This window comes from Acomys russatus, chromosome 14, assembly GCF_903995435.1.
Source record: "Acomys russatus chromosome 14, mAcoRus1.1, whole genome shotgun sequence".
Classification (NCBI taxonomy): Eukaryota; Metazoa; Chordata; class Mammalia; order Rodentia; family Muridae; genus Acomys; species Acomys russatus.
The window spans coordinates 48,822,758-48,850,230 of record NC_067150.1 but is presented as its reverse complement, the minus strand read 5'-3'; the positions used below and the strand labels follow the sequence as shown (position 1 = coordinate 48,850,230).

Below are 27,473 nucleotides of genomic sequence, written 5' to 3'. Positions count from 1 at the left end.
AATCCTCCCAATCCTCCCTAACTGCTTAGAAAAAGCAAAGACAGCTTTGTTATTTTTTTCCCTTGTGTTTAAAAAAAAAAAAAAAAAAAGCAAAGCCCCTGTCCCTTCCTCCCCTTCCCTCATGTGGAAGGGACAGCTGACCACTGAGGAAAGAGCAGAGACAAGACAAGATCCCTGCCAGATCTGTGCTGGGCATAAGCACTACATAAGGCACCACGGAAAGTGCAGCTCAGAAGGCAGGTGGCGGAAGAGGCTGGGGCTGAGGGAAGGAGAGTCTGGAAGACTAGTTCCCCTGGAAGGCTCCTTGGGCAGCAGATGAGGCAGCACTGCGGAAGGTTCTGTTGCTGAAGATGCCCTGGGAAAACTCTTCCTGCGCCTGCTGGAAGCTGGCTCCTGTCCGACGGTAGAAGGCATGTACCTAGGGACCGAGGTTAGGTGAGAAGAGCCCAGAGCATCCTAGCCCTCAGAATAGACTCCAAAGACACTCCCCACCCTCACCCCGAGAGCTGAACCCTGCCTGGCTGCTCACCCGGAGCCTTGGACAAAGGTGTTGCATCCCTGAGGGCTTTAGGGACAAGGAATATTTAGACGTACACACAGGAAAGCTGGACTTTTACTTCTGTGTGCTCATGGCTCATGCCCTACTTACCCGCTGCAGGAGGAAGAGTGAGAGCCCAGCACAGAGCGTAAAGAAGCCAGCCACTACCATCATGATGATGGTCACAGGTAAGGGCCCCGCTTTCAGTGTAGTCAGGGCTGCAAGCCAACCACTACAAAAGGAGAAGTCAGGGGTGAGGTATGCTCAGGACACACAAGTCCCTAAGAAGAACATTTCTCCCAGATGGCTGTGTCCTGACCACCACCTGGATGTTTCCCTGCAGCACAGGGAGCCTTGTGGTTCAGTGACCTTCCTCTGTGAGAGACGAGGCTGTGAGCACTGAGAGGCCCGCACTGCTGCAATGACCTCTCCTGAGGTCTTAGAGGAGGTGTCACATGGAAATATGTTCTAGTGAAGTCTAGAAGGGAGATGTGGCAACTGCCTTGTCAGGAGCAGCCCAGGGCTCAGTGCATGTTGCTGATTGAGGGTGGGGACAGGGAAGATAGAAGTCTACACAGAGGACTCTAGAGAGAGGTGCACTGGCCAGCCTGTTGCCTTTCCCTGTCACCTCAGCCTTCCCCATCAGGACCTCTGCCTTTAGTGGTTATGTCATCCCCAGAGCTTTAGTGTCCTTAAGCTGTAACGGGATTACTCCCCCACCGCCTGACTTCTAAACTTACAACAAAGCCACAGCAATCGAAACAGTGTGGGTATCGCACGGAGAGCAATGCCATAGGCTTCAGAGCCCAGATTTACCTATTTTTAAACTTATTTCCAATTTTTTCTCTGTGCATTGTTCTATCTGTGTGAGGGTGTCAGATCCTCTAGAACTGGAGATACAGACAGTTGTGAGCTGCCACGTTGGTGTTGAGAATTGAACCTAGCTCTTCTGGTAAAACAGCCATCTCTCCTGGCCCCCCAATCTACCTTTTCTTAGGGTCCTAAAGCCAAGGGGGACAGTGAGATGGTTCAGCAGGTAAAGGTACTTGATGCCAAGCTTGAGAGTTTAGATTTGATCCTCAGGGCATACATAGTGCAGGGGAGAACTTATCCTTGAACTGTCACATGCATGTCCTGGCACGTGTGCACCCCGACCCCTCATAAATAAAAAGAATTTAATGCCCTAGATGGGAACTGATAGTCTCTTTACAAATGGTACTGGGACAACTGATCCTTACTTTAATCAGATACAGAAATTAACTCGCCTGGTGTGGTGGTGGCCCACGCCTTTAATCCCAGCACCCGGGAGGCAGAGGCAGGCGGATCTTTGTGAGTTTGAGGCTAGCCTGGTCTACAAAGTGAGTCCAGGACAGCCAAGGCTACACAGAAAAACTCTGTCTCAAAAGACCAAAAAAAAAAAAAAAAAAAAAAAAGAAAAAAAAGAAAAAAAAAGAAAGAAAGAAAAGAAAAGGAAATTAACTCAAAATAGGGCAAAGATTTCATTGTAAGACCTGAGACTCTAAAACTCTTTGAAAAGGTGGGCACGGTAGCACACACTTTTAGCCCCATACTCAGGAGGCAGAGGCAGGAGAATATAAGTTCTAGGACAGCCTGGTCTTCATAGTGACAGCAAGAACCATAGAGAGGCTCTGTATCAAAAAGCAAACAAGCAAACTCTTAGAAGAAAAACAGAAGTAACTTGCATGACCTTGAATTCACTCGTGGTTTAAGTGTGAGAGCAAAAGCATAAGCGACAGAAGAAAGCCAGTGCAGCAGAGGAAGCCAGCTCAGCAGGCAACGGGCTCTCCACCACACTGGCAACTGAGCTCACTCCTCAGAACTCACATGGCGGAAGGAGAACTGACTCTCATGTGGGTCCCTGCGTGTGTGTGTAATGCACACTAGGTAATCTAATATGCTATGGCTTCTGCCTGTAATCTTAGCAACTGGGAGGCAGAGGCAGGAAGAGGAGCCGCTTCAGGCTGCACAGGAGAGCTCAGCTCTTGCGGCATGAGCACAAGGGCTTGCATTCAGAACCCTACGCTTACAACCCCAGCTGGCCCCGGAAAGGCAGAGACAGGCAGATGCCTGAGTTCTGGTGCTTAAACAGCCTCTTCTGCAACCTCCGGGCCAATGAGAGGCCATGTACTTAAAAACAAAGTGGAGAAGTGGCAAAATGGCTCAGCAGTTAAAGATGCTTGCTGCCAAGTCTGATGACTCGTGCACTCACGCGCACACACACATTAAAGAAGAAAAAACAAGGTGGATGGTGTGCAAAGAACACTTCTGACAGCCGGGTGTGGTGGCGCACGCCTTTAGTCCCAGCACTCAGGAGGTAGACGCAGGCGGATCTTTGTGAGTTCAAGGCCAGCCTGGTCTACAAAGCAAGTCCAGGACAGCCAAGGCTACACAGAGAAACCCTGTCTCGAAAAACCAAAAAACCAAACAAACAACACTTCTGACCTCTACATTAGAGTTGTACACACATGCCCCCACAAACATGCATGCACAAATGGACACACACACACACACACACACACACACACACACACACACACACAAAAGAAAATGATTGGTTACAGAAGGTCTATGGGAAGGTAAAAGTGGGTGGGGCCAGGACCAGATCTCATAGATCTGACAAATACCAGTGCAAATATTAATTGTAGCATACCTCACTCCCCATCCTACTTATTTATTTTGAGGTACTGTCTTACTATGTAACCCTGGCTAGCCTTGCACTGTAGACCAGGGTAGCCTCAAACTAAGGATCTACCTGCCTCTGCCCTCCTGAGTGCTGGGATTAAATGTGTGTGCCACCATGCCCAGCTCATTTGTCTTTTGAGACTCTGTACTCCAGGCAGGCCCAGAACTCACTACATAGCCCAGGCTGACCTTAAACTTTCAATCTTCCTACCTTGCCTCCCAAGTGCTGGGATTACAGACATGGGCCACCCGCATCCTAAGAACATCTAGCTTAGAGCAATAATGAACCTGGACCATCCACCCAAAGGGGCTGCATTACAGCAGCAGAGTAAGAAGGAAGCAGGGGGGCAGAAGGCCAGTGTGTTCAGGCTCACAATGCCAGTGCGGTCAGCCCTCTCCTCACACTCTGGACTTCGTAAATGCTGCAAGGAGGGGACCAAAATAGTGCAGCCTGTCCTTCCAGGCTCACGCTCTCATCCCTGTGCCAGCTTGACCTTTTTGCAATGTTCCCAGTGCACTGGGGTAGAAAGGAAAACACCAGCCATCAGCTTTTCTTTTGGAAATTAATCCTGAGCTGAGGACTGAGGTCGCCAGGAAACTTAAGCCAGCAACATGCTCCAGAACAGCAAGACACCTCTCCAGGGAGGCAGGCCCCATCTCCTGCAGACACAAGGCCCTGAGAGAAAAATTAAGTTGGGAGGCAAAGACGTAGCCCGACTGGCGAAGTGCTTGCCTAGCAAGCATGAGACCCTGGATCCTATCCCAAGGTCTACATAAAACAAAAAACAAAATACCACCACCAACAAAACACCACAGACAGACAGACAGACAGACAGACACACACACACACAAATAAAAATAAAAACCGAAAACCAGGTACAGCCTGGAGGCAGAATGACTAGAAGAAGTTCAAGGTCATTTTGAGCTACACAGTGAGTCAGAGAGGTAAGATGTAACTCAGAGGCTTCAACGGCCAGGGCATCCATCGGCCTCTAGGAGAACGCTGCAGGAGAAAAGCAAGAAGTTGCCATACAATGCCAGACACAGCCCTAAAGACTTAAGCCAAACTAAGCTGGGCGTGGTGGTGCACTCCTTTAATCCCAGTACTCCGGAGGCAGAGGCAGGCAGATCACTGTGAGCTCAAGGCCAGCCTGGTTTAGGATAGCCAAGGCTACACAGAGAAACCCTGTCTCGAAAAACCAAAACCAAAACCAAACCAAACAAAACAAAACAAAAAGACAAGCTAATCTGGCATTGTGGTTCAAACCCGAAATCTCAGCTCTCTGGAGACAGGCAGGATGATCACATGGATTTGAGGCCACCCTGGACTATACAGTCCTAGGTCAGAATGAGACACTCTCATCTATATACCTTAGAATGAAGAGGTAAAGAAGAAAAAGTAGCAACTGTAAAATAATGGAAAGCTGGGGTGTGGCTCAGGGACAGAGCATTTCCTAGCAATGTGCAAGGTTCTGGGTCTGACCCTTAGTACCCCCAAAAGAAAAAGATAACCAGCAAAGAGGTGTGGCATAGAGTTTCCTCAGAGATTGAAACATTCTATCCTACTGTAAATTCAAAATAGCTTCAGGAAGTCCTTGAAACTAACAGAGTCACTATGACTCTTCTAGCCAGAGAAAGTAATAAAAGCTGAGTGTTCCCCTCTGAAGAGAGAGGCTGAGCTGAAAGAAGATTCTCAGACAAGCTGAGTTGCAGACAGACTCTTGAGACCAGACCAGCTGCCTGAAAGAACTTTAGACCAGAGTCACTTGCAAAGGACACTCTCCAAGCTGCTGAGCTGCCTGCAGGTTGTGTAGTGTGCTCCAGGTCCCCTAGCTTCGTGAGCTGTCACCCATGCTGGGGTGGGCTTCGCTGATGCAGCTGTCTTTGAGTCATGTTTGCCCCTGTAAGTACCCCTCACCCATAATCTTGTAAATAACCCTAAAAAAACCTCAATAGTTCACCAAGCTGGACTTTGGTGGTCCCAGTACTTTGGTCTGTCATGGGTTCCCTACCTAGGGTGAGTAGATGTGTGTGTGTGTGTGTGTGTGTGTGTGTGTGTGTGTGTGTGTGTGTGTGTGTGTTGCATCTCTCCAGGACACGTCTCATACAACAGAGAACCAGTGTACTCTCCACCCTTTCTTCACCATGGTCCAAACACTCTTGAGGGGCTAGAAAATGGCAAGGACATTGAACCCTCTGTGATACCTCAGGTCTTACCTGGTCCCCAAGTTAGGCAAGCCAATCAATTGGATACAGTAAATTCCTATTTGACAAAAAAATACAAAGAAGAACACGAAGAAGCTGAAAGAGTTGTCAGACCTGTGGAGAAAGAAAGAAGTAAATCACAAGTGGGCCTGGGGCCAATGGGATGGCTCAGTGCCGAAAGATCCTTGCTACCAAGCCTGATGCTCTGTCTTCAATCCTGGAGTCCACAGGATGGAAGGAGAGAACTCTCAAAAGTTGTCATTTGACAACAAATACACACACACACACACACACACACACACACACACACACACACACACTCACACACACCGTCCTGTAGACTAGGGTGGGAGAAGTAACAAACTGGTCAAGACTCCTCAAGAAAGCTGGGTGTGGTGGTGCACACTTTAGTCTCAGCAATCAGGAGGCAGAGGCAGGTGGATTGCTGTGAGTTTGAGGCCAACCTGGTCTCCAGGACAGCCAAGGCTACACAGAGATACCCAGTCTCAGAAAAAAACAAAAAAAGACTCCTCAAGAATTGGGTATCTCCACCACTGTGCTGCTTTGTTTTAGTTACAGACAAGAATCTCATGTACTCCAGGCTGATCTCTTAATTCCCTATGAACCCTTGAATTTCTGACCCTCCTACTGTACCTCCCAAGTGCTGGGAGGATAGGCCTGTGCCACTACAAACAGTTTTGTGTGTAGCTTTAATAGAACCCAGGCTTTGCACATGCTGGGCAAACACTACTGAGCTTCACCCCTGGCTTTGAGAGCCAGAATACAGAATTCAGGATCTTCCCTCCTGATACTCCCGGCTCTTCTTCCCTTAAAGCATCAAGCATGAATGAAGTATAATTCCAATTCCCCAGGGGGTCTTAGAGACACACCTGTTTAAGCTCACAGGAGCTAGCTTACATACTGGCAGCAGATGGCTAAGATCATAGAGACGAGCCACAGACAGCATCTGAACCCGGCAGGGCAGCACCTCTCGCTTTAGCAAGGTGTTCCCTCTTCACACCAAATAAATCCTTGCCTGCCAGCTAGCCTGCCGAGGACAGTACAACAGCAGGCTAGCCTGCTCTGAGGACAGTATGACAGTAGGCTAGCCTGCTTGGGGACAGTACGACAGTAGGCAAGGCTCCAGGGCCCTCTTATTCTCCTGTGTCCATCCATGGACAGGCCTGTAGCAAACCTCACCTACAGGCTAGGCTAAGGAAAATGGCTCTTAATTTTCTGCTCTGATTCAAGGGAGAAAAGAAAGTCAATTTCCCTACCACTCTATTCTGAGCTAGGATTGTGATGCGGCCCAGCGCTTGGGTCTATCAGCTGCTCCTGGGATGCCAGCCATACCCTCACCCCTTGTACTAGCTCTACTCACCTGAAAGCCTTGTAGATGGGTCGGTACCAACAAAGGAAGGCACAGGGGGTGAAGATGAGAAACCAGAGGATGGAGAGGCCAAAGGCTGTTCCATTAGCTGCATCACTTGTGAACCAGGCCAAGCATGCAAGCAGGTTTAGAAACAGAGTCACTGAATGCACTAGGAAGGGGCAAGGAGAGAAAAATGGCTTAATCCAAGATGGCTGGAGGACTGGCTGCCCATAGAGAAAGCCATGTTGGAAGTGTAGGGGACATCAGGTTGTATGTACTTAGGCAAGGTTAGCTTCCAGATCCTGGTTCTCTGGGACCTCACACCAGGGACCTAACTTTCTTACGAGGTGACAGGAAGACCAAGAGATAGGCATGGTGACCCAGGGCTAATCCTTGGGGAATGAAACGTAGCTGTTGTCTTTCCTCACTGCCAGGAACTTAAGAGGCCCATGGTGAGGTTGAGCCTTTCAGGATGGTAAGCTCTACAGGAACACAGAGGTCTCTGGCTTGTTCCCTCCCTCTCCTTTCCAAAGTAGTGTAGCTGGCCCCTTTGAGTAGGGTCCCAGATAGGACATAAAGAACCTCTCCATGCCAGCCCAAACACTAAGAAGGACAGAGTCTGGGACAGCTCTTGACCCCAGGAAGCAAGGCCCAAAGTAAACCCCAGGGATCTCAAGACATTGCCAATGCACCACAGAACTCACACATCCAGAGATAGTAAAGCATCTTGCAAATCCGCTGGTAGTCGGCAGGGATCTCCGTGGAGAAGTCCTGATAGAAGCAAGGTTTCACGGGGCACCATGAGGGGAGGGGTGGCCAGTTGTTGTCTCTGACTGCGTAGAAAGAGTACAGCCTCGTCAGTGGCATGGAGGAGAGCACACAGCAGCCTAGCTTATAGGTAAAACAGAGCTGGGAGAGGTGCCCCTTACAAGCACAGTTCAGGTTTCCAGGGACTTCAAGGAACATGAAGTGAGGTCAAAGGGGGACCCAGAGAGACACCCACAAGTTCACTCTAAGATAATGAAGCCCTACTACATTGGGTAATAGAGCTAAATATCCTAAATGATGTATTTGTTTCTTTTGAGACAGTGAGATAGACCAGGCTGTCCTTGAAGACCAGGTAGGCCAGGCTGGCCTTGAATTTTCAGAGGTCTGCCTGCTTCTATCTCTTGAGTGCTGGGATTAAAGGTGTGAGCTAGTGAGGCCAGGTGTGGTGGTACACACCTTTAATCCCAGCACTCAAGAGGCAGAGGCAGGCGGATCGCTGTGAGTTTGAGGCCAGCCTGGTCTACAAAGTGAGTCCAGGACAGCCAAGGCTAACACAGAGAGACCCTGTCTTGAAAAACAAAAAACAAAACAAAACAAAACAAAACAAAAAAAAAAAAGGGGGGGGGTGAGCTAGCACACTGGCTTAAACTAGTTTTACTAATGACCAGCTCATAAGCAGGACAACCGGGGTTGTCATCATCATAACCATGCAAAAGTCAAGGCCCCACCATCACGGGGAGTTCAGCTGCACCCTGTTTCAAAAGTATTATCCCAGCTGGCCTTGTTGACTGTCTGTATCCCCTCATAAAGGACCCTCACCCCAGCATCCAGCCTCTTCCTACCACAAGCTGTCTGCAATTCTGCCTTAGCTGTACATGGCCCTGGGGGAGGGCTAGGGTGTATAAGGACGGGGGCTCCATCTACCTCACTACAAGGAAGGCTTCAATCCCTGCTGGGTACAGCTTTCCAGGGACAGCCTATGGCGGGGGGCGGCACCCACACCCCTGTAAGTGGCCCTTTACCTATGCTCTGTAAGGAAGCCAAATAAACTCAGTGATTCCCCCACAATGAACCTTGGTGGAATCCTGCCTCAGTTTGTCATTGGGACATTGTGTATGTCTCCTCTGGAGAGGAGTTTTAGCAACAACATGGAACTGTGGGCCCAGGGAATCAAAGAATTTCAGAGCTGGGAAGGAAAGCAGAAATAACCCGTATATATCTGTCAGGCCTACTCTGCTGATCTTATGACTTCTGCCTTTCTTCTTTCTACCCCAGAACGAGCACCCTTCCCTTTTTTTTTTTTTCTCTCTTTCCAGATGTAGTCTTGCTATACGTTATAGCCTTGGTTGCCCTGGAACTTGGAGTGATCCTCTTGCTTCTGTCTCCCATATGCTGGGGTTACAGTTATTGCCACTATGCTGAGCTCCCCCAAACCAGCATGCTTCTAAAATCAAAAGCTTTGCAAGATCCCCCATGAAGGTGATTCGTGGCACTCCTTGTGTCAGGTAGAGCAGGCTAGCCCCCAACAGTTTCTTACCATGCAAGTTCGCCGCAGTATTCTGCAACTCTCGCTCCTTGCGTTCCAACTCAGCAGCTTTCCTGTCTAATTCTTCCTGCTGCCGAAGCAGGCCTGCCTGGGCTGCAGCTGCAACAGCCTAGGGAGAGAACAGGAACAGGGAAGAGCCGGAAATGAGAAAAGAACAGCGTCGGCCCTGGCAAGCCAGCAGAGGCACTTCACCCAGGCAGGAAGAGCTAGCAGGCGGTCTGAGGCAGTCCTGCCCAATGCTATGTCTTGAGCTTTAAGGAATACCACGGGAGTGCCTAGGTGACCCATCACCCACTACCCTTATGCCACCTTTGACCCCTTAGTCCTTGCCAGGGCTCTCTACTTCCTCCCCCTCTCCCATGGCTCATCTAGTCCTCCATAGTGGAGTCCAGGCTAAATTGAATTGTATTGTCCTTTGCGGAACAGCAAAGGGGAAAGACCTCATAAGGGCCCAACCTGAAGCCAGAAACCCAGAGGCGCGAAGCTAAAGGGAAGAGCCTGAAGCGGGTTTGTAGAGTGGAAACAATGCTAGGCTGCCAGCAGAAAGCACAGGAGGGAGGATGTGAGGCAGGCCATGGGTACCAGAGCCTTGAAATCCACACCAAAGCAACCTCTCTCCCCACTGTGCCCCAGGAGCTGCCTCCCAGGCCCACCTGAACAATGTCTGGCCATGCCCTTGGGGACAGCCCATGACTGTGGCCCTTCTCTGCCTGACTCTCCTGGCATGCAGAGGCCAAGCCTTATCACCTCTGCAGGCAGAGGAGAGTCTTTTAATGAGGCAGTTCAGGGACTCGTAGGTGAAGCTGAGTAGAACTGGACCCAGGGCCCTTGCACCTGCTGCTGTCACCACTGTTTGGTCCCATCTTCCTCCTGAAGAATGGGACTAAGGCCCTCTTTGGGGGAGCAGGCAGTACACTGGCCGTCTCATAGGATGACAACTAGGCATGTGTGTGCACACACATTTAACCAAAGCAGTGCTCCAAAGAGCAAAGCTTGCCTCTGGAAGGTGAACTTCAGACACAGGGATTAGAACTAACCATGTAGTGTCACACTGAGGGTCCTAGCCTCATCTCCCTTGCTGTCAGTGGTCTCTGTATCCCATCACCCCTGCACATAACGTTACCCTGCACATAGGGATTGTCTCACCTCACAGGGTTCTAGCACCCAGCCTGGGCAGGCTCCAGGTGCCCAGCCCACCCTTTTGCTCATCTACACTGGGCCTACCTTCGGAAGCTTGCGCATGTAGCTGTCCCTGGAAATACTATCTCCTCCTAGGAGCATCTGCCTCTCTGAGGGCTCACCCGCTGCCAGGAATCGGGCAGGCAGAAACTTGCTGGCCTGTCTAAGCAGGAGCTGCAATACACAACTCCACTGTGGGCCATGCTCACCAGGGCAGTGAGAAGCCTGGGGTGGGGGTAGTGGGGGGGAGGTGACAGAGGTCAGCGACAAGCAAAAGCAGACAAGGTTCACCAGACTCACTGGAGGGACAAAGACAAATAGGATAGAAGGCAGGAACAAATGAGGTTAAAAGAGAGGGGCCAGGGAGGTAGCTTGGTGACAGAGCATTTTTAAGGCCCTGGGCTGGACTCGCAGTACCACAAACTAAAAAATAAAGAGACATATTCTGGGCCCTAAGAGGGACCTGGAGTGGCACAACATGCTCTCTGAAGACACCAAGGATCCCAGCCTGGTTGGTAGAGCTTACTTCAGGGGTGGGGGGTGGGGGAGGAGGGGTGGGGCTATAGTTTGGCTCAAAAAAAGAAGCCTCAAGGATGAAGGCCCTTTCCCTGCCCCAACCTGGGTGAGTCCCGATTGCACAGGAGAGCCCAAAGGACTCTTAACCGGTACCTGGGGTGTTGGCTGTGCTGGCTCCACCGAAGGCTGGAGAACAGCTGGCTGGGAAGGCCCAGGAAGTTGTGTGACTGGAACCGTTGTGGCTGCATTTGTCTGTGTGGGGCAAAGGAGAGAAATGAGTGGGTTCCACTAGTGGCAAGCCCACAGCGAGGACCTGATCTCTTCTCCAGGTGTTTGGCCAACAAGGCTTAGGCTTAGGGAACATGACCTCTAACCCACACCCTCTTGGCCACACTCCTGGCCTTGCTAGTTAGCAGGCTCTACAGCACTGCCCTGTCCTGCCCTGTAAAAGAGAACCCACAGAACTTCAGCGACTTTTGGAGATGTCTTTATATATTTTTAAAATTTAATATCTTTATAGCCTGATCCCAGCCCCCTTCCTCCTCTCCTCCCAGTCCTGCCTTCATACCCCCCCTCCCTTCACTTCCCCCTCTTCTCAGAGAAGGGGAGGATCTCAAGGGGGTATCAAACCCATCCAGGCACCTCTCCCACTGGGGCCTGACAGCTAGGGGGAAGGGATCCAGTGGCAGGCAACAGAGTCAGAAGCAGCCCCTGCTCCCATTGTTAGGGGACCCACATGTTGACCATGCTGCACATCTGCTACATACATGTAGGGGCCCTAGGTCCAGTCCATGCAGGCTCTTTGGTTGGGGGTTCAGTCTCTGTGAGCCCCCACAGACCCATGTCTCCATACTTACCTTACCCCAGGTCCACATTAGGACTCTCCCTCTGCAGACAGTAACTCTCCAGAGCTGTTCTTTCTCCACCATGTTCCTTGCCCCCAGAGACTTTGGCAACTCCTGCTAACACACATGCCACCACCTTCCCAAAGACTGCACCACTCAGAAAGGACATAGTCACCAACCTCTGAGAAGGGATTAAATTCAGCCAGGCCACCCTGAGGGGCATTAGTCAGCTGGGTCACAGAGGGATCCTGGGAAGGAGAAAAGGAGGCATGAGATACCGACAGGAGGAAACAGCACTGACCAGCAAGCAGTCCCATGTCCCAAGTATCCAGGGTTCTGGTCTGCCCTGCAACAAAGTGTCTTCATGCAAATTCTTCACCTTTTCTGGAAACAATAAGCCCCACAGGCTCTCAGTGCCAGATTCAGAGGGGAGTACAGCATTTAACTGTGTAGGGTCTCTACTTTCTTCTTCTTCTTCTTCTTCTTCTTCTTCTTCTTCTTCTTCTTCTTCTTCTTCTTCTTCTCTTTTCTTTTCTTTTGTGGGGAATGGGTGGAAGAGGTACAAGCCTTCCTGTACTGCTTATTTTTATTGTTCTTTTTTCTGTGCTGGAGTCCAGAGGTCTGTGCTTGTGAGGCAAGGGCTTAACCACGGAACTGAATCCCCAACCTGGTTTTATTTCTTAATCTGCAGAAAGCATTTTATTCCTCTTGCTTTTTAGAGAATGGTTAAAGGTTCTGGAGTGAAAACATGCTACTGGCTGCCAGCACTATTAAATCAGACACACTTGCTAAGAGGGAGAAGTTTTCAGATGAAAAGCCAGGAAAATGTTCCCTTTTCTTTCTTTCTTCCTTTCCTCTTTCTTTTTTCTGAGACAGGGTTTCTCTGTGTCACACTGGCTGTCCTGGACTCTCTTTATAGACCAGGCTGGCCTCAGACTCACAGAGATCCACTTGTCCCTGCCTCCCTAGTGCTGCACCACCATGCCCAGCCCTCCTTTCTTAAAAAAAAAAAAAAAGCCAGGCACAGTGGCGAATGCCTTTAATCCCAGCACTCAGGAGGCAGAGGCAGGCAGATCTCTGAATTCAAGGCCAGCCTGGTCTATAAAGCAAGTCCAGGACAGCCAGGGTTACACAGAAAAACCCTGTCTCAAAAACAAAAAACAAAACAAACTCAAACCAAGCCAAAACTCGTTGTAGTTAATTGTGGTAGCATACGTGTGTAATCTTAGCATTCTGAAGGCCGACAGGGGAGGATTAGGATCTCATTATCTTGTTCTATAGCCTGAAGCTCACTGTGTAAACTGGGCTACAGAATGAGATAGAAATGGAAGTCCTCGGCAGAGAAGGGTCTGTCCCCGTCTGTCCCCGGGCTTCCATCCTTCTGCTTCCACCCTCCTCTCTGCCTACGTGGCCCCTTTTGGTGGCAAGGGCAGTTTGTGTTCAACCTGTCTTTCCTGTGGTAGGCAGCCTCCCCCCATCCTGGTCCTGGGGATGGGGGTTCAGGTCTTGCTCCACAGCCATGCAGGACCTCTGGGAGAAACAACTGGGAGAGGCCAGACAGCCACTGGCTGGTTTCTCTAAAGGTTCATTCCCAGACCTGCATTTGTTTGTTTGTTTGTTTGTTTTTCATGATAGAGGGTTTAAAAAAAAAAAGATTTATCTATTTATTATTTATTATGTATACAATGTTCTGTCTGCATGTGTGCTTGCCCACTAGAAAAGGATACCAGACTCATTATAGATGGTTATGAGCCACCATGTGGATGCTGGGAATTGAACTCAGGACCTCTGGAAGAACAACCAGTGCTCTTAACCTCTGAGCCATCTCTCCAGCCCTTCATGATAGAGTTTTATAAAGCTCAGATGAGCCTCAAATTGTAAAGACCAGATGGCCTTGCTCATGACCCTCAAGATCCCAGTTACCAAATGCTGGGATTATAGGTGTGCACCACCACACCTTGTTCTACAGACCCAATTCTTTCTCCCCCCCCCCCCCCCGCTTTTTTTTAAATTTTCTGAGATAGGTTTTCTGTTTACCCTTAGCTGTCCCTGACTCGCTTTGTAGACCAGGCTGGCCTCGAATTCACAGAGATCTGCCTGCCTCTGCCTCCCAGAGTGCTGGGATTATATGTGTGCGGCACCATGCCCGGCCAGACTCAATTCTTAAATCCAGTGCTAGTGTCACAGACACTGGGAGAGCAAACCCCTCTGGTCAAGATGAAGAGACTAATCTGAGGACTGGAAGGTGGGAGCTGGCTTCCTATTCTGAAGCTTAGCAGAGCTAAGTATCAGTCTGCAGGTGTTCTCTGGTTTTTCTATACAACAGTTCTCTCTTCCCACTGGGACCACCAGCTCCTGGGGCACCAGCCCCCTCCACCAGACTGTGTCCTGACTGTTGGTCACCCACCTCTGCTTTGGTGGCTCCTGCAACTCAGAGAAAGTGACAAAGTGAGGTTCTGGAGGTCACCTAAAAACATGGGGATTGGTCCTGAGATTACTCCCACTAACCGTCTTTTCCCAGAACCAGCTGGCCTGCAAGGAGGCTCCGGCTCAGGGTCTGCACCCCTCCCCCTTCAAAGCCAGCAGACACTTGCCAGTGGAAGGGAGCCCAAACTCTGAAATAAGACCCACCAGCCAAGGAACTGGCTACTACAGCCTGTCACCACAGGGCGTAGGAACCAAGAGGCAGCTCAGGTAGCAGTTTCAGGAGCTGGCACATATACACCTGGCAAAGGTGCGTGCACTTAATAGGAAGCTTTTTTTTTTTTTTGGTTTTTCGAGACAGGGTTTCTCTGTGTAGCCTTGGCCATCCTGGACTCACTTTGTAGACCAGACTGGCCTCGAACTCACAGCAATCCGCCTGCCTCTGCCTCCCGAGTGCTGGGATTAAAGGCATGCGCCACCAGGCCCGGCAGGAAGCTTTAAAGCTTGAGGCAAGGTGACATTCCTATCACAATAACAGTCAGGTAGCAGATTTTTGAGAAACTTACTCCATATTGCAGTATGGAATCCACTATCTACCGGCCCCTTCACCCCACCCCTAGACAAGAGTGCCCCTATATAGCTCAGGCTGTCTTGGAACTCACTATTGCTCTCCAGTCTGGCTGTGAACTCAAACCTCCTGCTATGGCCCCTCCAGAGCTGGGATCACAGGTATGTCCAACCATGCCCAGCTCCATGGTGACTTAGCTTCTCTCCTTTGTGTCTATAATATATTGATGGGCTGACAAAATGGCTCAGTGGCTAAAGGAGCTTGTCATCAAGTCTGAGTTTGATCCTTGAAATGTCCATGTTTGGAAGGAGAGAATGAACTGCTAGTTGTCCTTTGTCCTCCACACATGCAGGTGCACACATAACAGGAAGGCAGGGAGGAAGGAAATACTCCATTCTGTAAAGACTTGAAAAAGCTCTCTGGTCAGCTCATGTGTTTTATGGCTCTGCCAAGAAGGGTAACCACAAATGTCCTCTTAACCTCCACCATAGTCATATGAGAGACAATTACTCCTAATGTAGACGGGAAAGCCCAAGCTCAGTGCAGGGATGGGTCAGTGGTTGGGAGCACTGCATGCTCTTCCAGAGAACCCATGCTTGATTCCCAGAATCCACATGGTGGCTCACAGCCATCTGCAACTCCAGTTCCAGGATATTCGATGCCCTCTTTGGCCTCCTCAGGCCACACACACACACACACACGTTATACAGGCATACACACAGGAAAATACCCAGAAACATTAAAAAATTAAAAAATAAAAGATCTTAGAGCAATGTCCAGGACATAAGCATGAGACTACAAGGCTGCGGGACAAATAGGTGATCAATCACAATGTGGCTGAAGTGAATGAGCTCTATTGCCAAAAGGCATGAGCAAGGGCTTCCTTACAGAACTTCAAAGAGTGGGATCCTGGTGCACATCTTTAGGAGACCAGCAGGGCCTTTTACTGATGAGGACCATGAGCTTCTTCTCCAAATCACAAACAGGAAGGTACCAGCACCAATTCCCCCACTTACGGAGCACCAGTCGGCTCTTAAGTGGGTCAAGCAGTTATTTAAAAGGACAGTGAGAGGTCTGAGTTTCACCGACAAAGAAGTAACCTAAAACCCCTTCGGCTGTTCAGACTGGAACAATGCCTTTTACTGAGGGAGGAGAAAAGCTCCTAAAGTTAGTTCTTTACATTTTGTGAACAGTTACAGTATGAAGAGCATGCTTAGACAAGCAGGACACAGCTCTCTCCCTCTTAAGAATTCAGTATAAAAGAAGCAAAATAAATAAATAAATAAATAAATAAATAAAAGTAATAAAAATAAATAATAAAATAAATTTTAAAATTAAAAAAAGAAAAAATTATAAATAGAAAAAATAAAATTCTGAATGTAAATTTTTAAAAAAGAGTTCAGTCTGGTGGACTGGGAGCTGAGAGAAATGCTAAGAGCGTGCTGGGTGAGGTACAGAGTGACTGACAGGAGGGAAGGGAGACAGACAGCTCAGAGGGCTGGGAGGAAGGTGGGTAGGGTGGTTAGCTTTAATTGTAACCTTGCTTCAACCTTCTAATCATCTGGGAAGAGAGTCTCAGTCAGATATTGTCTACACTGAGTTGGTTTGTGGGTCTGTGGGAGGGTTATCTGAAGTTAATTGATATGGGAAGCCCCAAACTACTGTGGGTGGCACCATTCCCTAGGCAGGCAGGGGCGGGGGTGTATCCTGCACTACATGAGATAGAGAAAACAAGCTGAGCACAAGCAAGCAGATGAGCATAGAGAAGGTTCTCTTTGCTCTTGACTGCAGATGAGATACCTGTTTGAAGTTCCCGTGTTAGCTTCCCCATAATGTTGGACTGTAATGTGGACTTACAAGTTGAAATAAGCCCATTTTGCCCTAAGTTGCTCTTTGCCAGGGTATTTTATCACAACAGAAACAAAACTAGAGTAGTGGGGTTCCCAGAAGAAGGCAGGAAGGCAAGCAAAGGCCCAAGGCATCAAGACCAATATCAAGTAAAAGGGACATTTCTATGCAGGTAGAATGTGAGGACCCTGGGAGACACACGGTTGGGCTGGGCCTCACAAGGGCCCCTTTTTCTGATTTGGAGGGAACTTTCTTTTCGTGTGTTTAATAACCCCTGATAAGCCCTGAGCCTCAGTGTTGTCCCTGCTTTCCCATGCTCACATTCCGCCCTCAAGCTCCTAGCGTGAGACTGATTCCAGGCTCCAAACAAGCACAGTGCACACCTCAGGTTCAACATGGTAGCCCACACCTGTAACTCCATCAGTCATGAGGCTGGCAGGAGGAACACAAAGATAAGCTACCCTAAGCCATCTACACAGTGAGTTTGAAGCCAGCCTAGACTACACAGCAAGACCCTGCTCAAAACAAAACATCCTGCAGTCCTACAGAAAGGTTTCATTATATAAGTGCCAAGTTAGTTTTGTTAAAAGTAATCACATGAAAAAGGCTGGCAGAGAAACATATCAAAGGAACAAAGCAAGACTGTGAGGCGTGTGGGTGACCTCCTTTCTATTTTCCAAATTTCATATAATGTGATAGTGTCGCTTTTACCTAAAAACACAAGGGCTAGAGGAGGGACGTGTTGGAAAAAAAAAAAAAGTTAGGGATGTAGCTGATTTTAGCAGGATGAGTGTTGGGCAAGCATGAAGCCCTTGGCTGGACCTTTAGCGCAGCATCAACTGGGCAGGACCGCACACATCAGTAATCTCAGCACTCAAGTAGAAGCAGGGTGACCAGAAGTGGAAGGCATACACCATTAGTTCCAGATGGGTCAAATGTGAGGCCAGCCTGGCTCATATAATAAGTTCTAGGCCAACGAAGATCACTCAGTGAGACTGTCTCAAAAACCAAACGTAGAGGCCCGTTACAGTATTGCGTACCTGTAATGCCAGCAATTCGGAGACTGAAGCAGGGAGATTTGACTCAAAGCTGAGGGCAGCTCTGGCTACATGATGGTAACAAAACCCTATCTCAAAAGTGCAGTGGGAGCCGGGCACGGTGGTGCATTCCTCTACTCCCAGCACTCGGGAGGCAGAAGCAGGTGGATCGCTGTGAGTTCGAGGCCAGCCTCGTCTACAAAGTGAGTTCAGGACAGCCAAGGCTACACATAGAAACCCTGTCTTGAAACACAAACAAAAAAACAAAAACAAAAAAAAGTGGGGAAGTAGGGTAGGGGAGCAAGCACTTGGAAGCCTACCTGAAGGGCAAGGCACATGGGGCTTCTCGCCCTGTATATCAGGGCCTTCTAAGCCCAGGAACACCTGTAGGCACAGTTTAACTTCTGCCACTTCTTTTTTTCTCTGATCTGTCCATTCCCTACACTAACCAATCCATGAAACGCTGAGCTGGCACCAAGAAGCCTGTTCTTTCCCCTGAGAAAAAACAACACAGAGCATCAAATCTGTTCAACACTGAGCCCAGGTGAGAATAAAGACAGCAGTGTCACATGGGAGCTGGGAATGTCAGCACAGGTGTTTCTTAACTGGCATCAGACCACCCAAGCTCTAAAGAGAGCATGCTGGGCTGGAGAGATGGCTTAGCGGTTAAGAGCACTGGCTACTCTTCCAGAAGACCCTGGTTCAATTCCCAGCACCCACAAGGCACCTCACAACTGCCTGTAAATCCAGTTCCAGGGAATCTGACTCCCTTACATAGATATGCATGCAAGCAAAACACTAATGCACACTAAAAAAAAAAAAAAAATTTTTTTTTTTTTTGAGACAGGGTCTCTCTGTGTAGCCTTGGCTGTCCTAGACTTGCTTTTGTAGACCAGGCTGGCCTTGAACTCACAGAAATCTGCCTGCTTCTGCCTCCCGAGTGCTGGGATTAAAGGCATGTGCCACCATGCCCATTAAAAAAAAAAAATTTTTTTTTTAAAGAGATCAAATGAGAAGGCTGTACTTGGTAGTTTGCTTAGTTTTCTTTTTTAAAGACAGGGTCTCACTGTGTAGCTCTGCTCTGCTCTCCAAATCACAGGATTTGCCTGCCTCTGTTCTTGACTGCTGGAATTAAAGGTATGCATACCACCACATCTGGCTTAGTTTTCAGTTTTGTCTCATCCACTTGTTATGTTAGCTCCTCTCTCTCTCTCTCTCTCTCTCTCCTCTTCTTTTCTCTCTTTTCTCTCTCTCTCTCTCTCTCTCTCCCCCTAATTTGAGGGTGACCCTGATTCTCCTGACTCTTTCCTCTACCACCCAGGTGTTGATTTATAAGCTTACACCACCACGCCCAGCCTGGAAGAAGGTCATGGAGGCTTAGAGGTTAAAGTGTAAAGAGAAAACAGCCAGAAGTATTAGGAAACCAGCCTGAGAAGGGCAGGGCCAGACTGGAGCAGTTAGGACTTGACCTCAGTGACCTCAGTGGCAGGGGGAAGCAGCCACAAGAATTAGAGCAGGTTACACCTTGACCATTTTGGTTATCATGAAGTGTGTGCAATGTGCAGAAAGGATGCTATCAGGTCATGACAGTTGACATGAGTGGCAGGGTTATATTATGGGACAGCAGCTTGAGGTGGAGGAGTTATGGACTCCAGAGACCTGGGGGGGGTGGTGGTGTCACAGGCTCAGTAACTCAAAGTTGGTTTAAAAAACGGGCAGGTTGCCAGGAGACGAGTTTTTCAGGCTGTGTGGGAAGGGAGAGGACCTCGGCAGAGTCTGGACCACACTGGGAGGTGTCTGTGGAGTATATCTGGCTCTCATGTCTAGAAAGGTGTAGATGGGAGCTGAAAACATTTGTCAGAGCTGAGAGTGAGGTGGGGACTAGAGATGCACAGCTAGGATTCTCTGGGTGAGGACAATATTCTGAGGACACTGAGGCATAGGCAGAAGAGTGAGAACCGTGCCCAAAGCGGCACTCAGAAACACTCCTAAATGGAGGAGACAGGAAATGAAACCAGCCTGAGATAAGGCAAAGCTACTAGTCAGAGAGATCCTGGACAGAGTCAAGCCAGGCAAGCATGTGTCACACAAGCAGTAGATAGCTTCACCAGGCTCACAGAGAGGGCACGTACTGGGTGTGGCAGTGTTGCCAGCCATCTCAGTACACAGGAGGTAGAGGCAGAAGGATCAGGAGTCCCAGTTCATCTTTGGCTCCAAGTTGAGTTCCAGGCCAGCCTGGTCTGAGACATTGTCATATGGAAAAAAAGAGTAAAAAACTAGGCATGATGGCATATCCATTAGCTCTTGGAAGGCAGGCAGGTAGATTTCTGTGAGTTCCAGGACAGCCAGGGCTACATAGTGGGATCCTGTCTCAAAACAACCAAACAACAACAAAGAACAGTTGCTTTGGAGCCACAGCCATGCAGCTGTTAAAAATCTACCTGTTTGATTCCTAATGCAGAAAACCCTAATTTCCTTTTTCTTCTTCTTCTCTCTCTCTTTCAAATACTGTCCCAAACCTATGCATGTCACCTCACAGCTTAATGCTAACCCCAGACAGTTACCCAGGTGGAGGTGTTCTGCCTTTATGCATAAGGCCCACTTTGGGTTTTCTCAGACTTTGAGACCACCCACTTTCAGGACATGGCTGCTTGCAGACCTCCACTGATAAGTATGCCAGCTTAACTAAAAAAGGCGTGGCTGGCCAGGCAGTGGTGGCACACACTTTTAATCCCAGCACTCAGGAGGCAGAGGGAGGTAGATCGCTGTGAGTTTGAGGCCAGCCTGGTCTTCAAAGTAAGTCCAGGTCAGCAAGGGTTATTACACAGAGAAACCCTGCCTTGAAAAACAAAGACAAAAACAAACAAACAAAAAAAGGCATGGCTATCTTCCTCTTCTCCATGACCCTCTTGCTGGTGGCTGCTAAGGTTTACAGCTTGCTTGCCCTGTTATTAATTTTTTTTTCTCAAACTCTAATTAGAGTTCTCCAAACTCTAATTGTCAGGGACAGAGTACAGGATCTAAGACCGAAGAGGTCCCTGGGTGACAGATGGAATACAGGAATAGAGAGGTGTCATCTTCAAGAAGTGACTTTCAGTTCTTGCTGTTCCTTCATCCAAAATCCCTCATCTCCTCATCTGCCAGACTCTCTGCCTTCTGCCCCAGCTCCTCTCTGGCACAGGGCTCAGCTCTTCCTCCTGCAATCCCTCACAACTTCCCTGCCCTCAACTGTCTATCCAGGAGCATTGGCTCTCAGCTCTGCCAACCACAGACCCCATGCTCATTCACCCTGCTCTCTGGCACCAGCAGGTGGAACAGCAGGGCTTCTGGTGTGCATAAAGGTGTGAGCAACTCAAGGGGGTACCTGATGGCCCCGGCACGCCTTGCCCTGCCCTCAGCACTCTTCCCTGAGTGAGTCTGTCCTGGTTAAATATTAGCATCCTCTGAACAAACTAATCCTGTGCACAGTGACTCCAAATAAAGTTTAACAGAAGCATAGGGTCCAAGTTCATCTGTGTCTCTAGCCAAGTTCTAACCCTGCTGCCTGGCTCCAGGAGCCAAGCAGAAAGCCAGGGACGCCTCCATTTGGGTGGCTGTCTGCAGTTGGCATTAAGCTGCCAGTCTCTTGCCATTTTCTTTTTCTTTCCTTAAAATTGTTTAAAGATTTATTTTGATTTTATGTATACAGGTATTTTGTCTGTATGTATGTCTGTGCACCATGTACATGCCTGATTCCTTTGGAGGCCGGAAGAGGGTGTTGAATTCCCTGGAATTGGAGTTACAGTTGGAAGTTGACACATGGGTGCTGGGAATCAAACCAACATTGTCTGGAAAAGCAGTCATTGCTCTTTTTTTCTTTTCTTTTCTTTTCTTTTCTTTCTTTCTTTCTTTTTTTTTTTTTTTTTTTTTTTTTTGTTTGTTTGTTTTCTGAGACAGGGTTTCTCTGTGTAGCTTTGGCTGTCCTGGACTCCCTTTGTAGACCAGGCTGGCCTCCAACCCACTGAGATACGCCTGCCTCTGCCTCCTGAGTACTGGGATTAAAGGCCTGCACCACCACACCCAGCTTCAACCAGTGCTCTTAACCACTGAGCCATCACTCAAATTTCTTACAACGCTCCTCTTCTAGGTAAGTTCCACCAGGTCCCTAAACTGATGTGGTGAGAAGCATCTGAAATTCTAGCACTCTGGAAATGGAGGCAGAAGAAGTTCAAGGACAGCCTCAGCTACACAGCAAATTTGAGGCTAGCCTGGGACAGATGATACCCTATCTCAAAGAGGAGAAAAACAAAAGGGAAAGGCAGAAAATTCTATTGGGTCTACTGGTGATTCTGAGAATTCCCAAACCTATGTCAAGCTAAAACTGACCGTCTCTGGAAAGTGGCTCAGGCCTTAGTGTCTATGGAGGGACCTCATGTAACTGTTTGACAAATCACATCTTCTCCCGCAGGAGAGACGTGTTTTGCATCCCTGGGAAGCAGCCACTGCACTGAGATTATCTTTAAACTGCAAGGAGGCTATGTGTGAAAGTTAGATTGTGTGACTTGGCAATTCCGAGTCCTGAAAGACTTCCTCTGTTCGGCACCACCATCCCTTCCACACCCCCGCCGAGACCCAGTCTTCTCTGCTGTAATCTGGCAGAGAGCTCAGAGGAAAGCAGCCCTGACATTTGCCTGGGTGGTCTGACTTTCAGTGGACTGCTAGAGGGAAAAGGACAGCACAACGATGTCTCTTTTTAGCTTTCCACCTCTGCATCACTTGACAAGACTCGTGAGAAACATCCATGAGCAGACGGCGTGGAATCATTCCAGTGCAGGAACCCAAACATCTAGACGGCGATGAGCAGAGATGCCACACTTAAAAGTGTGTGCTACAGAGGTTGTGAAATGCTAAGGCTTGCCTTGCAGCTTCCTGCTTCCTCCTAGGAGTTTGGTAAGCCTCTGCCACACTCTGGGGACTTCACTTTCTGCTCAGAGCTCTTTCTCAACAGGACATTTTTCTAATCGTCTCAACCTATAGGCAAGGAGAGGGTTCACAGAAGCCTGACAAAATGTGAGGAGGGGGAACAGGGGCTTCACAACAAAGCTGGATAAGGGGCTGGGCGACAGTTATCAGTAAATGGCTGTCTTTGCAACCTTAGTGTCTCCTGTTTTAAAACTGTCGGAGAGAGGGTCTCACTGAGTATCCTTGGCTGGTCTAACACTCATTATGTAGACCAGGATGGCCCCAAACTCACATAGACTTCTTGCCTCTGCCTCCAGAATTCTAGGATTAAAGGCATGTTAACACATGCCTGACCAGAACTCTTTCTTTTTTTTTTTTTTTTGAGACAGGGTTTCTCTGTGTAGCCTTGGCTGTCCTAAGCTCATTTTATAAACTAAGCTGGCCTCAAACTCAAAGAGTTTCACCTGCTTTTGCTTCCCGAGTGCTGGGATTAAAGGTGTGCACCACTGCACCAGGCCCAGACTTATATTTTTTAAAAATCAAAGCAAAAAGCCAGGAGTAGGAGCTGGAGTGGTTAAGAGTGCTGTTATTCTTCCGGTTCCCAGCACCCACACCAGATGGCCACAACTCCCTGTAACTCTCGCTCCAGGGGGCCTGATGCCTACTTCTGTGTCCTCCTTCCCTGGGCACCAGCACGTATGTGACATACATGTACACAGACACACATCACATATTTATACATAAGCATGACACATTTGTAATCCCAGCACTGGGTAGTACCAAAGACAGCAGATTCCTGGGCACACTGGCCAGCTAAGCTCTAGACCAGTTAGAAAGTGAAGGATGCCTGAGGAACGGTAATGAAAAAAACATATCCCCTGACCTTTACATACCTGCATACACTGAACATATAGAAAAAAAAAAAATAACGGGTAAGGAAATCAACTTCAAAGATGCGTGGGAGTTTCACTGGCTGTTTTTGAGTATGAGCAGAAAGTGTTCCTTGGTTGAGCAACTTTGAGAAATGCTGGGTCAAATGTCCTCAATTTAGAGAGTCTCAGGGCCTGAACCAAACTGGCAAGCCTTGTCAATCTTAAAGAAAAATGAAATACAGAAGGATTTCTCAAAGCTACCTGACCATAGAACAGAGTACCTTAGAAAGTTCAAACCATACTGACTTAAAATAGTGCCTTAAAAACCCTATATAGAGGCCAAGCATGGTGGTGCACACCTTTAGTCCCAGCACCAGGGAGGCAGAGGCAGGCGGATCTCTTGAGTTTGAGGCCAGCCTAGTCTACAAAGTGAGTCCAGGACAGCCAAGGCTACACAGAGAAACCCAGTCTCAAAACAAAAGGGGTCACTGTGGTGTCAAATACCTCTGATCCCAGCACTTGGAAGATAGAAGCAGGCAGATATGTGAGTTCCAGGCCAGCCTGGGCTACATAGTAAGATCCTATCTAGCGCGCATGCGCAAACACACACACACACACACACACACACACACACACACACACTTTATAAGGGGCTAGCCCAAAGTAGAGCACCCACTTAGCATGCTCAAGACCCTTGGCTCAATCCCCAACAACGACAAAACAAAATGTCAATAAAAATCTGTCCTATTCCATTCCTTCACACTAAGGGATAATGACATGGCTCAGGATGTCAGACTACTAAGCCTAGGACTCATGGTGCAAGCAAAGGACCGACTCCTGCAAGTTGTTCTCTGACTTCTATCCTGCAACACAGCATGTGCAAATCTACCCGCCCCCACCCCCAGACAGGATTTCTCTGTGTAACAGCCCTGGCTGTCCTGGACTCACTCTGTAGACCAGCATGGTCTACAAGCTGTATAGCCAGGGCTACATAGAGAAACCCTGTCTTGGAAAAATCAAATGAAACCAAACCAAATAACCAAGCATACATACATACATAAATGTAAAACATTTTAAAAAGTTTTAAAAGTTTAGCTAATGCTAATTTGATGTACTTTCATTTCAAGAAGGAAATGTTACTCTGGCAAGGTGGCCCTTGCCTGTCAACCCCAACACTCAGAGGCAGAGGTAAGGGGACAACAAGTTCCAAGCCATGGAGAAAGACCATGTCTCAATAAAAAGAAAGAAAAGAAAGTAAAAAAGGTGACAAGACTACACTTGTTCCCTTAGCTGACCTAAAATAACCCCAAGAAGTTTAACACAATATACGAGATTCTAAAATCGTTAAAACAGCACCATCCCACAAATGAAAGCCAGGTCTAAGTTCCCCTGTGATGTTAATTCTGGCATGCTGCTGTTGGCTCTAGTGTGTCCCAGCCTCACTGGCGTCTTGCCTTCTGTAACGCTGAACTGTAGATGGTAGAATAGACTTCTAAGAACATTTACAGTCCTCTGACTGTCAGCCACACACTCTAAATAGTAAGTATATTTTTGTAATCCACCATTACATGGTATAACCAAAAAAAAAAAAAAAAAAGACTGTTTGCCAGTCTGACTAGTGTGACAATTTGAGTCTATCACCTTGCCACCTGCTCCCTCCTGAGCTCTGAGCCAACACCCTGAGTAAATGAAACTGGGCTCACACCTAGGCATCCAAGGACTATATCCTCCCAATGCCCCAGCCCTGCAATAGGGAAGTGGCATGGACTATCCTAAGAGAAGGAAGGACAACTCTGACCAGGAGGAGCTCCAGGCATCAGACGCAAAGCTGCTTGTCTTCACACAGCTTCCTGCCAAGAATGAAAAGTCATTCTAGCAAGAGGGGGAGTGTATCACTGTCAGGCCAGCTCTCTTCTTCCCACACAGGATTCCTTTCCAGATGTTGCCAGTTTGCAGGCCAACAGCTGCTTCCTGTCCCCCCATATCCTGAGGCTGCCTGGACAAACTATCTTACTTGAATGCGATGCAGAAATTACTTTGTGTTACTGCTAAAGTTACTTTCACACTCTGCCCAATCACTTCCAAGGCCAGAGATGGGCTTTAGGACGTTCAGGGAGATATTGCTAATACAGGGCAGAACAGTCCTACCCACTGCCAAACCCAGAGGAGATCCGGTGCAGTGCTGGACAACTGACTGCTCTGACAGCAGCAGAAAATTTACTGTTCTGACAGAATAAAACTGAACAAAGGAATGCCATTGCATACCACACACTGCAGAAGACTACTGGATTCTCGCTATATATAACCAAAACATTTTTATTTCATATTATAGAGCAGTCTATCAATAAGAAGACATTTACAGGAAAAATGCAAACATTCTTTTCCTCACTCAACTAATAGAAGCAACTGTTTGCCTTACGTAAGACATAAGGTCCCTGGCAAAGGCTCTGTCAAGAAGCATTAAGCTAGAAGAGAAATATTCTAAATTCCCCAGTATAACAAGGAACGAACTACTAACATCCACCTGAGGGTTCCTACCAGCTAGGTCACCTTGGAAAAGTAGCATAAAATTTCCACTCTCAGCCTGGCCCTGTGTGGCAGCACATGCTAGTTATGGTGGGAGACAGAGGAAGGACTCCAAGTTCAAGACCAGCATGTGACACATACGGAGTTCAGGGTCGGTCTGTGCTACATGGAGAGAACCTATTTTAAACAAACCAAGGGCCAGGTGTGACGCTCAGCGCTACCCAATATGCATAGTGGTAAAAGATTTGCCTAGCACGTGCAAAGCCGTGGTTCAATCCCACTACTGCAAAACTTCAAAATAGCAATAAATTCTACTCCCTGATTTTTAAAATCATCTAGTTGAAGGTGCCTTTGCTTTGCTCCCTCCCTTGGAAGGATCCCCGTTTGGAAAAGCTCAGAGGATTTCTCCAACACTCGCAGGAAACTTTGAAGATGTAGCTGACCAAAATAAAGCCCCAGCAGGATGAGTTCACGTGCTTGGTGACATACCGACACAGGAGGCACAGCTGGCCTCATAAATCACCAGTCAGCACAAGCAGCTTCCCTCAAACTGGTTTCGGGCAGACATGAAAGAAGCAGCACAACGCGCCTTGGCGCTAACAGGAGCTCCAGCCCTTCAGCACAGACAAAGGTTCTCGACGCAAAGGTTTTGGCTTTTAAGGCTGCTGTATTCTTGAGTGTTCCAAAGGTCACGCCAGCAACCTCCCTTGCAGATTTGTCAGACCCGTGTGTGTACCTTGTGCTCCAAGCTCCTTCACCCCCACCCCCTCTCTTCTGCAGCCCAAACTCGACTCCAAACAAAGCCCTTGACCAACACGCACAACTTGTACCAAGGCCGTTTTCTAGCGTGGCCTCTCTTCCTACCCTCTCTCAGCCTTTTTTTTTTCCCCCCTCCTTGATAAACAACGGAGACTCTCCTGTACTTTAGATGCTTGCTTCACTGCTGCTGCTGGGGTGTTGGGTTGTCTCCACATTTCTACACCCCACTAGACTTCTACTTCCTCATTATCTTCCAATGATCCTTTCTCCTAAGGTGACTCAAGACAGGTGGATTCCCAAGACTGTAGAAATGTCACAGCTACGTTGTGCTTCCCTTCCTGATTCTAGGACACCTCCAAGGATAAGCGTATGCCTGCTGCCCATTTCTCCAGCAGTGTCCAGTCAGAGGGGCTTTATCCCGGGATGCTCTAAGAGCCCACTTCTCTCCAGGCGGCAGCGCCCCGCCCCCTTGCCGCAGTTCCACCTGTTGCAAAGTCCCGCCTCCATACAAAGTATGATAGGCCAGCCTTCAGATTCTGCTCTCCCATTGGGCAGGTGATCCGTCCCTCCTACGCCACGTCTCGGAGCTCTGGCAAAAGAGGCCCAGGCCCAGGCCCTTGGCCCTAGAGATTTAAGAGTTGAGGGTTCTACCTGGAAGGGGTTTACATCCACTGGGTCCGCGAAGGGGTTAGTGTCGAAGGCCGACATGGTGATCGAGGACCAGCGGGCGATCTCCGCGAGCGCTACTGCCTTCAGTCACCCAGACCCAGCAGCACTCACTGTAGACCCTTCACTTCCGGGAGCGAGGCAACCGTTCTGGCGCAGG

The 27,473-nt window shown here is 48.6% G+C and overlaps 1 protein-coding gene across 1 annotated transcript; it reads right to left on the bottom strand.

Moving 5' to 3' along the window:
• Positions 1-70: 70 nt before the first annotated feature.
• Positions 71-27,473, bottom strand: Scamp2 (secretory carrier membrane protein 2). Its single transcript, XM_051156542.1, has 9 exons — positions 27,299-27,473; positions 11,852-11,920; positions 10,981-11,079; positions 9,124-9,241; positions 7,523-7,651; positions 6,828-6,987; positions 5,459-5,560; positions 650-770; positions 71-418 (listed from the first exon to the last, which is right to left on the bottom strand). The coding sequence occupies exons 1-9, from the start codon at positions 27,353-27,355 to the stop codon at positions 284-286; spliced, it is 990 nt and encodes a 329-aa protein (XP_051012499.1). The 5' UTR covers positions 27,356-27,473; the 3' UTR covers positions 71-283.

What these genes read in the sequence shown, in the direction of transcription:
- Scamp2 (XM_051156542.1), bottom strand. Translation starts at nt 27,355, where the DNA reads ATGTCGGCCTTCGACACTAACCCCTTCGCGGACCCAGTGGATGTAAAC. An exon ending in AATTTAATCCCTTCTCAGAG is followed by an intron (nt 11,080 to 11,851) that starts GTTGGTGACTAT and finishes TGCCCCACACAG; the next exon opens with ACAAATGCAGCCACAACGGT. An exon ending in TACTGCGGCGAACTTGCATG is followed by an intron (nt 7,652 to 9,123) that starts GTAAGAAACTGT and finishes CTTTCTACGCAG; the next exon opens with TCAGAGACAACAACTGGCCA.